The sequence below is a fragment of the Xenopus tropicalis genome, chromosome 10 (genome assembly GCF_000004195.4).
Source record: "Xenopus tropicalis strain Nigerian chromosome 10, UCB_Xtro_10.0, whole genome shotgun sequence".
Classification (NCBI taxonomy): Eukaryota; Metazoa; Chordata; class Amphibia; order Anura; family Pipidae; genus Xenopus; species Xenopus tropicalis.
The window spans coordinates 21,321,678-21,333,114 of NC_030686.2; the positions used below are offsets into that span (position 1 = coordinate 21,321,678).

Genomic DNA, 11,437 nt, shown 5'->3' on the forward strand with positions numbered 1-11,437 from the left:
GTTGTGTTTTCAGAAACTTTAATGGCCCACTATACTGACAAATTATTTAGAACCGCAGCTTCTGGAAAAACCACTTGTTTTTGCCTGTTTTGTACCTGTAAAACAAAAAAATTGTGTTGATGAATTTTTCCTGAGGTTAAAAGTATATTTAGAAATATAAAAAGCTGTTTTTGCACATAGGGTAAGGGTAACTGGCCCTTCTTTGTCTTCAGGGGGTTGTGGCCCTAACAGTGTATGTAGAATCCCTTCAATAAATCAACATAGGGCTTTTGTTTGCCACAACAGCATAGTTACAAGAATACAAATAGATGGATATACAATTACAAAAGTGCCAATAACTTTTCCAACACTGCAATCTAAAACTCCTCCCCCCAATTCAATAATACACTTTTCTGGCTGAAAGCACGAATAGTATGCGTATGAGTGAAAATGTCTATGTGAAAGTGGCAAGGACAGTTCATCTCACAGTATTTCTAGTTTCCAGGAATGCCATTTTTAGATCTTGGTTTAAAATAACAATGGTCTTTCTAAATGCTCAATTCCCATATGCAAGAAACACAGGCCCTACTTTTGCAACAGTTTAAGGGCCCAAACAAAGGTATTTTAACACCCTGTGGGAAATATCACCCACAGGTGATGAAGCACTCAACAATACCTGCCCCTGCAGATTTGTTGGAATCAGCAAATGTAAAACACATTAGTGATCCCACCCAGGTAATTGGAAATGTGGAAGGAGGCACTTGAGAGCTTTTCAGGGATTTCTGCATGTAATATGTGTTTTACAAATAGTCTGCACAATACCTGTACAGTGAACATTAATATATGCTGGCCAGTTTTACATACTTCTGTAACACTTCAAAATTATAAGACTATATGGAATATATACATCACCTAAACATGCATTGGTTGCTTTATATAAACTATATACATCTATAAGATGTTTACCAGATGTATTCTGCAAAAAACAGGCCAGGACAGGAAATGCTATGCCCAAGGTTGCAGAAGCTCATTAACCCCCTTTTATTTTGGGGGGTCTGTTGGGCACACTTAAGGAATTTGGGGATTTGAAGTAATCAGGCAATAGGAGCAGCAGACTTTTTGAAAGGTACAAATAATCTGGACAACCAGTGTTGGGACTGTCCAGGGAGATCGCTGTTGCAGTACCAGGACAATTTACTGGGTTCATAATAAAAATGGTTGTCAATTTTTCCTTTAAAAGTATAAACATTACAAAATGAAATCGCACATTGCACTGTACGTACCTCTCCTCAAATTTAACCTTTGCCTCGCGTCTGGCTTTGCGTTTGAGAGCTGGGTCTCTGAAAACATCCTTGTTAACCACAGCCTTGTCAAGAGGAATATCAACAGAGTATCTAAAACACAACACAATACAAGTAATGTGATAAAGATTCTGGAAAACAGTAAAATATGTACAGCAAAGAGCATTTGAATTAGCTGTGCTTACAAAAAAAAAAAAAAAAAGTATCCTGTTTTGGCTGCTCATGCAGCCTATAGCACCTAGAATTATACAACTCTATTTGGGCACATTAACAATAACAAACCTTTACCTGGTTGGCATAAGATGGTTGTAATTGTATACTTTCACGAAAGACTTGATTTTGGACCTCTTGGCAATCCTTTTCTTGCCCATGGTGGCAGTCACCTTACGAGGGTAACGGTCAATGCCAGCAACAAGTGCGTGACTGTACTGGCGGTCTGAGGTGCCATCATCAACGTTCTTATTAGATACAGAAATGAATGTAAGAATGGACACTGGTCAGACACAATAACACATGAAAATAAAATAGGCATATTAAGGAACATCAAAATTAAATAAGCTTAAAATATAAAAAAAACTGGCTAATCCAAGCCAAACAGACCAGAGTAAAAAATTTGTTAACTAAAAGTCTTAAATGTGACATTGCGGTGTTTGACACAGACAAGAAGCGGTTACCATCTAGCCTGCACATTATATGCTAATCCACAAACATTTAATCACTGTCTAATCTACAATGCTGAACTTACTTCCCCATTCACTATAGTTTAGTGGATAATATTTCCAGTCAAAGTCTACTAAAGGATCTGTTTACAGACTATTTAAGTGCATTGTATCGAATAGTATTGCATGTTTGTTGGAGCATTTAAAAAAAAGGTACCTTCACAATCACAGCTTTGCGGCCTGCATAACGTCCTGCTAGGACAAGGACAACCTTCCCAGGTTTCATAAACTTGCCCATTTCTGAAAAGAAAAAAAAAAAAAAGGAAGGTTTTAATTAAGTCCCTACAGAATTGGAAAAATCTACGACACTACTTTGTTAAGGAGTTCTAGCAAACAAAATAATAGCCCAAATGCTTAAAAGCAGCAGTGGGGAAACACCATGGGGAGACCCAAAATGAAAACCAGGAAGGGTGAGTTTTGGTAACACCACCAATATGCTTTTAAATCTTCCTGGAAGCCAAGGTCTAATGTGCACTTATCAAAACTTTGCAGCAGAGATATGCTGCCCACACCAGGAAGAAATCCCAATGCGGTCATGTTGAGACTCAACACAGGAACACCGTTTCCCAGCACACTCAATCAGATCAAGGATTGCATGTGCACATTCAGGGCAGGGAAGGGAAGATTAGTTGTGCCGTGACAAATTTCCGTTGTCGCGGGCGACTAATCTTCCCGCAATGCCATCCCAGCTAGAATGTAAATCGCGGTGGGACGGCATACTCGACGCCACGATTTGTCAAAGTCGCTGAAGTTGCCTTGAGAGGAAACTTCGGGCGCCACGTATTCCATCCCACCAGCGATTTAATTTCTAGCCGGTGGGATGGTATTGTGGGGAGATTTGTTGCAGCGCAACTAATCTCCCCATGTCACGGCCCTTAAGCACTCATTGATCAACAGCCTTCGCAAATGCCCTTAAAAGGAGAAGGAAGGGCAAAGTCACTTGGGGGTGCCAAAATGTTAGGCACCCCCAAATGACTTTAATCGCTTACCACGTACCCCGGGCTAGTGCCCCTGTACGGAGAGAACAGCACCAGCCCAGGGTACCTGTAGCGCTTCCTTCTTCCTGCTTCAGTGCGCAGTAGAGTGAGAAAGCCCAACTTCAACAGAAAAGTCTGCTTGTCTTTAGTCGTTCCAAAACGCAGGCGGAAGGAGGAAGCGCTGTGCTCCAGGTACCCCGGGCTGGTGCTGTTTTCTCCTAACAGGGGCACCAGCCCAGGTTACGAGGTAAGCTATTAAAGTCACTTGTGGGTGCCTAACATCAAACACCCCCAAGTGACTTTGCCTTTCCTTGTCCTTTAACCTCAAGGTAGGCATATTATTGAAAATGTCACTTGTTTGGCAAGCTTGCACAGCAAGCGGATCTTCACATGTATGGACAGCTTAACAAGCAGCACTGCAAAAGCTTATTTCAGTAGCGTAAAGGGGGAACTATACAGTATACAAAACCTTCAACTTCCCCCCCCCCCCCCCACTACAAAAAAAACCCAAAACTTTAGGATCCAGGAATGCTTCATATGAATGTCTATCAACACTGGCAAGATAACAGCAATGAATAAGCCACACGTGACATTGTAAAACCATACCAACCCCCACCCTTTATTAGAGAACAGTAACTACCTATGTTAAGAATATGATATATATAACTTGCAGAATTCAAAGTCCATAAGATGGAGGATAATGATTTTAGCTTTATATACATACATCAGCTCCCTGCAGTCCCACAAGCTGAGACACAAGCCCACCCTGTACAAGGATATAGAGTGAGGGATAAAATGACAGGATATTATCTGGTATTGTACTAAAACCTAGATATAGAACTTTATTCTCATTAAAACACCTATCGTTAGCGTTCGCAGTAAAAGCATAGGTTGCGTAATGCAGAACTTTCTATTGCGACGAAACCAGCGATCTTGATAATTTTCAACTCCCAGTAACCTCTAAAAGCCAAGCAGAACAACGGAAGCGCTAAAAGACGAGCCTCCCAACAATCAGCCCGTACTAAGGCCGCAAATCACATTTTGCAAAGCATTAATTCCCCTCCTGTTCAGTTTCTCCCGTGAAATAGCATGATTAATAAAAACACACACGCCAGCCTGCGCTAAACGTAAGCGTAGCTCTGGCAGAAACTGAGGCTACACTGAGGATGAATAAAGATTGTAAACAAGAGCACAGCTACTCACTCGCTCCAACTCAATGGCCGCCCTGACAGGAAAGGAAGTACTTTCGGCTTCGCTCACCTTTCACGCAGCGCCTGCTTGTGACGTACTTCCGCTCCGTAGACTAAATCCGCTTTTGCTTAATTTTCTTTTTTCGGTACTCGTAGGTTGTGTAGTGTGGAAGTTGCTAAAGAAAAACTTGTGAAATTTGTATACGGCGAAGTAGTTCTGTAGTACTAAAAAAAAGCTTTTTATTTGGCATCATCCTCGGGCTACTGAAAATAGCAACTCGCTTCTACAGATGACATAGTTTGCAGTATGTTTTAAAGACCAATTAAATTAAAAAAAAAAAAACGGTGCTAAAATGTTACATACCTCGCCGCATAGTGACCTCATCATCTTGGTGCCTATTATCTGATGACTTGAAAATTCAGGAGAACCTGAATCTAGCTAGAAATGCTGTCCTTATTGAAATTTACATGCAATTAATGCAGCTCTGCACCATGCACAGCTGTCAACTCCCACAATGATCCCAGAAGTTGCCCAATCTGGGGGCCCATTTAGCAAAGTACGATTGCTTATGAATACAAAAAAAAATCGTATTTTTTTTCTAAGCTTTCGTACTGTGCGTATTTTCACTGATTTTTTTCATTAATTTGCGCAACTGTTGTACTGTGCATCAAAAATTATAGGACAAAATCGTATTGTCGCAATGAGTACAAATGTTTCGGAATTCATTCAGGCTTCGGTATCGTGACTTTCCTTAGGCCAGGCTGGAGCTGCAGAATGTCATTGAGTCCTATGGGAGACTTCCAAAAACATGCACAGAGGGATCAAAGTCAGAAAGGTTTCCCCACCGTTTACAATCGTTCAGATACGAAAATTTCTTAACTTTCGGATCGCCAATACGATATTATCGTGACTAATACAAATTTTTTGTAAGCAGTTTTGTGACATTTGCGATCATCAGAAATTATCGTATCTGATCCGTATTTTAACAATTTTGGATTCAAACTTTTACTTTGATGAATCAGCCCCCTAGGGGCACATTCATGAAAACGCGAGTTTGAATCCCGAATGGGATAAATTCAGCTTGGATACAAAAATTTCTGAAGATCGCAAATATCACGAATATGTTTACAAAAAAATCGTATTAGTCACGAAAATATCGTATTGGCGATGCGAAAATCACAAAATTTTCGTATTGAACGATCGTAAAATGCAGGAAAACCTTTCCCACTTTGATCCTTCTGTGCATGATTTTGGAAGCCTGCCATAGGAATCAATGGCACTCTGCAGCTCCAACCTCGCCCAAGGAAAGTCACAATAACGAAGCTTGAATGAATCCGAAACTTTCGTACTCGGCGCAGCAATACAATTTTGTCACGCAAATTTTGTCGCAAAGTACGAAAAAGTCGAGAAAAATATTAAATTAGTTGCACAAGGTACGAAATTGTCGCAAAAAAATACACTCATTACGAAAAAAACGCGTTCGGACGCATTTGGAGCGTTCGTGGATTAGTAAATTTTCCTTCCCTGGTCTCCCTTTAAAGCAAAATCCCAGAGTTTTCAGCATTTCCAAAATTACCTATCGTGAGCATATGTATTAACGTAAAATCGTAAGATAGGTTGAAATAAAACACATGTCCATCAAGTTCAACCTTTTATACCTTTTCAACCTTAACATACCTAACTGCTAGCTGAACCAGAAAAAAACCCTTCTGAAACCTCTCTTATCTGCAGCAAAAGGGGGAAAAAAATTCCTTCCTGATTTCCAAGATGGCAAGCGGACCAGTCTCTGGATCAATTTGTACTATGAGCTATCTCCCATAACCCTGTATTCCCTCACTTACTAAAAAGCCATCCAAACCTTTGAAGCTATGTAATGTATCAGCCAGTACGACTGATTCAGGGAAAAAATTCCACAACACAGCTCTCGCTGTAAAACACCCTTTCTGAATATTCAGAAGGAACTTCCTTTTGTGTAATCGGAATGGGTGCCCTTGTGTCAGTTGGAAGGACCTACTGGTAAATAAAGCATATTATATTTAAACATAGTTGTATCTTCTCCAGCATAAACAATCCCAACCTGGCCAGTGTTTCTTTATAACTGTGACTTTCCATACCCTTTACCAGCTTAGTTGTCCTTCTCTGGACCCTCTCTTACTTTGGGCACTGGTGACCAGAACTGCACAGTATATTCTAGATAGGGCCTTACCAGCACTCTGTAAAGTGGAAGAATAACTCCCCTTCACCAAAAAATCTATGCCCCTTTTAATATAGCTCAAATCCCTGTTTGCCCTTGCAGTTGCTGCCTGGCATTGCTTGCTACAGTACTTGAGGGCCTTGGGGGAATGTGCAGCAAACTTTCCAAAGCATCAGACTGGCGTTTGCGACTGCACAATGATGTCACAAAATTACATCATTAGACACGCCCCCAAAATTCTTGTGCCGTATATACCCTAGTTTAGTAAACTCAGAAGTTGACAGCTTTAAATGCATTTAGTAGATCCACCACCACAGTGCAAATGTGGATACAAACCTAAGGGGGCTTAGGTAACTGTTCCAAAGCATATTATTACATTACAAATCATGAAAAAGCTGCATTTTATATTAATTGACATACTGTATATTGCAAAGTTGCTTCAAAATATGTTTAATTTTCAAAAAGCTTTAGTTGTGTTTGGGTGGAGTTCCCCTTAAATAACATTGGCATTGGGCATTCATTTTAATGGCCAGAGAGCCATTTTCTTTGCACAACAGGGGAAAAGAAAAAAAGATCACCACCAATCTAGAATCGAATCAGCACCCTCTAGATTGGTGTTATCCTATATAGTTGCTCTACTACTGAGTTAACAAAGGGATCACTAGTTGCAACTGTCTCTAACTATGACCTATACTGGCACATCTGGGGTTAAAATGCCCATTATCTATTTTATTTATTGATTATACTGGCTCTTCTGGGGTTAATATGCTTATTCTTAATTTTCGCTAGTAATTATATTGGTATGTCTGGGGTATGTTTTGGTAAAATAAGTGTGTTATTTAGGGGTCTGTTCACAAAGTGTACATGGCCTAAAACTTTTTGCAGTGCTGCATATGCCAGGTTTTCATGGTTTATAATCTCTACTTAAACAGCCCTCCTAGTTAAACAATTATGTAAGTTGTGAGCGACTTTATAGGTTTTGCCAATACAGGCTTGCTTGATACCCTTAACCCTGCGGACACCCTTGATTATCACTTGAAAATTCAGGGACACATCTTTAAAATCCAGCTAGAAATGGTGCCTTAATTGCTATTTAATTTACAAATGTACATGAAATCAGTGCAGTCCTGCCACATGCCTTTAGTAGATGTACTATCACAGGACAAGCCCTAGGGGCTAGGGCAGGTCTGCACTGGGAATTAAACTAGGCCCTGGCATTTCAAGTACACAGAGGCCCAAACAGTCTCACCAGTCCAGTACATAGTGACTGTCTATGGCATCTTATAGCAGCTCCTCTGGCAAAAAAAGGAAGAGATCACCAATGAGCTTGGCTTGAACCAGCGCCCTCTGGATATCCTTTATAGTCTGTTGCTCTACCACTGAGCTCTAAAGGGATCATTGGTGGCAACTGTCTCAGACAGGCTTCTAACAATAACCTATTTGTATTTTAGGTAGGAGCTCCCTGCTTCTCAAGAAAAAAATTCCATGATGGCTGTGCATTCCATGGTGGATTGCACGGCCATCTTGTGTTGAGGTAGACAAGCAGTGTGGGAGCAGCAGGAAAGAACTTTGGTGTTGGGATTCTGCTTTTGCAAGAGTCAATAGAGTGCTCATTGGCCATTAATATGCTGATTGACCATTTTACGTAATGATTAAACTGGCATGTCTGGGGTTAAAATGCCCATTATTTATTATATTTAAAGTGTGAGCAACTTTATAGGCTTTGCCAATAAACTGGTTTCTTAGAAACTTGGCACCTAGTTTTTGTATAGAGGCTTAGGGATGAAAAAAAAGGATGAAAAAAACGAGTGTTATTTTTAGCATGCGTTAAAAATATAGTCACTTCTTATATTTTGAGCATTAACGATTGATTCACAAATAGACCATTTGTCTGAATTAAGTTATTTCATAGCACGCAATATTAGCGCATGCTATTACGCAGGTAACCGTCACCTTCTGAAAACTACCGTTCTGAAAATGACAGGTTCCCTGAAAACTCGAGAATGCATCACTCTAAGGCGATCACATACTTGATTCTTTTCTTCACAATCCAACAAAAATACGACTGCAAACTCCATCTTGTCTTCACAAATGCTCACGAACCACAATGTTTTTTTAGTAATGCCCACTCCTAGGAGGTGTTAAGCTTTACAGTAATTATCGCAACATTTTATGCTTTTAACGCTTAAAATATGTTTGTGAATTATGTGTTAGTATTATTTCTATTAGATAATTTTCACGATGGACATAGCACATGTGATATGACTCGTAACACATGCAAAATGACTGAATCATTACTTAATTAAAAATCATTACTTAACGCATAAAACTATGGGGCTGATTTACTAAGACACGAATTCGAATCCGAATTGGAAAAATTCAGATTGAAAAGCGAGCATTTTGCGACTTTTTCGTATTTTCTGCGTTTTTTTCGGCGCCTTTACGACTTTTCGGAAATTGTCGCGACTTTTTCGTTACCAATATGATTTTCGCGAAAAAACGCGACTTTTTCATAGCCATTACGATTCGCTCGTATCTTGTCGCGACTTTTTCGTATTGAGCGCTCGTAATCGGCGGCCGAAACTTTCAGACTTAGCATGATTTTGGAAGCCTCCCATAGGACTCAATGGCACCCTGCAGCTCCAACCTGGCCCAAGAAAAGTCACCATACTGAAGCTTGAATGAATCCGAACGCTACGAAAAAATCGCAACATTTTGCGCAACTTTCGGAATGGCTACGAAAAAGGCGCAACCTTTCGCGCAAGTTTTAACGCTACGAAAAAATCGCCAGATTTTGCGCAACATTCGGATGGCAACTAAAAAGTTGCGATAATTTTCGGAAAAAATCGCCAAATACCGATCATTACGAAAAAAACTCAATAGGACGCATTCGGCCGGTTCGTGAGTAAGTAAATGGGCCCCTAAGTGTTAACGACCTTTTGTGAATCAGCCCCTTAGTCTGATAAAAACAGGTTGTTTTCTGTTTGATGATTTTTCCCCTATCCTGAAATTTTTTTGTGGACCCCCATGCCAGAAATGCCAACTAACATACAGGTATAGGACCTATTATCCAGAATGCTCGGGACCAAGGGTATTCCAGATAAGGGGTCTTTCTGTAAACTGGATCTTCATACCTTAAGTCTACTTAAAAATCAATAAAACATTATTTAAACCCAAAAGGATGATTTTGCATCCAGTAAGGATTAAAGGAGAAGGAAAGGTAAAAAATAAGTAAGCTTTATCAGAAAGGTCTATGTAAATACAGCCATAAGCACTCACAGAAAAGGAATATGGATCTGAGCCAATCAGCAGGAACCTGACTCATAGTCTTACTAACTGAGCATGTTCAGTTTGGTCTCGGTGTCTGTGCAGGGGTGAGGCATTATGAGAACTTTCTTTACACAGCTCAGCGTTTTTTCTTCCTGTTTGGCTTCAGATCTTCTGAACAGGTGAAATATGGAGAAACTTAAGGGCACTATTGAGACAACTGAAGGTATGCCTGCAGCTTGAGATTAACTCTTTACTAGCCTTTCCTTCTCCTTTAATTATATCTTAGTTGGGATCAAATACAAAGCACTGTTTTATTTTTACAGAGAAAAAGGAAATCAGTTTTAAAAATCTCAATTATTTGATTAAAATGGAGTCTATGGGAGACTTTCCTTAATAAGGAGCTTTCTGGATATCGGGTTTCCGGATAAGGGACCCCTTACCTGTACAATCTATATTGTTGCCCCTTCTGCATTTGCCTGCCAGTATGTAGGATCTATGTGGTTAGAAGGCAAAGAGCTAATGGAGAGTGAAAAAAAAGTATTGTGGAGTGCCAAACTTGTAGGCACTAAAACTGTACACCTTTTAACTACTTCTTTATTCCTGCAAGCTGGGCGCCTCCATCTTTTTACCCTGATTTCAAGTATCACTTGCACTAATTCAAGGGTTGTCCAGTCTGGGGTAAAAGATCTGGCACCCCCCCTGTTCATCACCTTTAATTAGAACATGACTAAGACCTGAGACTGGTACAAAAGGTTATGGGGCATGTAACCGCCAAATAAAATTTTGCTTAATAAAATAAAATTTTATTCTGTGGTGCTTTCCTGTATAGTATTACAAGGTTTCAATGTAAATGCCATTGCTATTGAAATGACTATCTCCTTCTATTTTCTCCCTGTTGATTCTGACTTTTAAAACAATGTAACTGAAGCAAGTTGGTTAACTGCTGGAAAAAAGCAGACTTTTGAAAGCCCAGGGGTAGGGGCATGTGGTAATGTCAGCGGACAGAGCTATGATGTTCTGAGAGGTGACATCAGGGGGCAGGGGATTGGATTTTTATCTGTTTTTTCAGGTGGGGCACCAATGATATTGCAGCCTTTTAGGTAAGAAGGATGGCCGGTATAAACTTCGATGTTGGTGCAAGGGGCATCAACATCCACTGCTGAATATTGAACAGACAATTGTGAATTGGACCAATGCCAATATAAACAGGCTGTCCAATTTAAAAGCAGACAGGTGGTAACCCTAGCAGCTGACCCATTTGCTAGCCCCCCCCCACTTGCATAAAGTACATGTGGACCAAGGTGAGAGGGCCATATTTGATAGTGCTGAGAGTACTCATCCTGTCTTATGGCAAAAATAGCACTGATCACATGAAAGTTATGGTGTGAGCTTTTATGTAGGAACTGTGGAGCAGGACTGGCCATGTATTCAAGCTTTGATAATGCCTTATAATGTTAAATACGGGTGGTGGCCCATACATGCTGAGACACATTTGGAGGTCACTGGGCAAATTTGCACCTGGGCAGCAACCCATAGCAACTAATCAAATATGTCTCTTTGTCAGCTGCTACATTCAGGTTTCCTAACCTTGGGTCTCCAAATGTTGCAGTACCACAACTCAGATAACCTATTATAGCAGGCATGTGCTATTGTTGTATGCTGGCATAGAGTGAGCTCAGGGGTGATTTTAGGTGTAAAACCTGATACTGAGGTGAACATTTTCTTCATGAAGGCACTAATGTTTCCAACAATTCTTGCACCATGGACAAAGGAAAAAAAATTAGGATTAATTCTACTCCATTTGTT

At 40.2% G+C, this 11,437-nt stretch overlaps 1 protein-coding gene across 2 annotated transcripts; it reads right to left on the reverse strand.

Moving 5' to 3' along the window:
* Position 1: 1 nt before the first annotated feature.
* Positions 2–4,286, reverse strand: rpl27 (ribosomal protein L27). Of its 2 annotated transcripts, XM_012971761.3 has the most exons (5): positions 4,180–4,286; positions 2,157–2,239; positions 1,569–1,738; positions 1,263–1,373; positions 2–95 (listed from the first exon to the last, which is right to left on the reverse strand). In XM_012971761.3, the coding sequence occupies exons 2-5, from the start codon at positions 2,235–2,237 to the stop codon at positions 47–49; spliced, it is 411 nt and encodes a 136-aa protein (XP_012827215.1). In that variant the 5' UTR covers positions 2,238–2,239; positions 4,180–4,286; the 3' UTR covers positions 2–46.
* Positions 4,287–11,437: the final 7,151 nt, after the last annotated feature.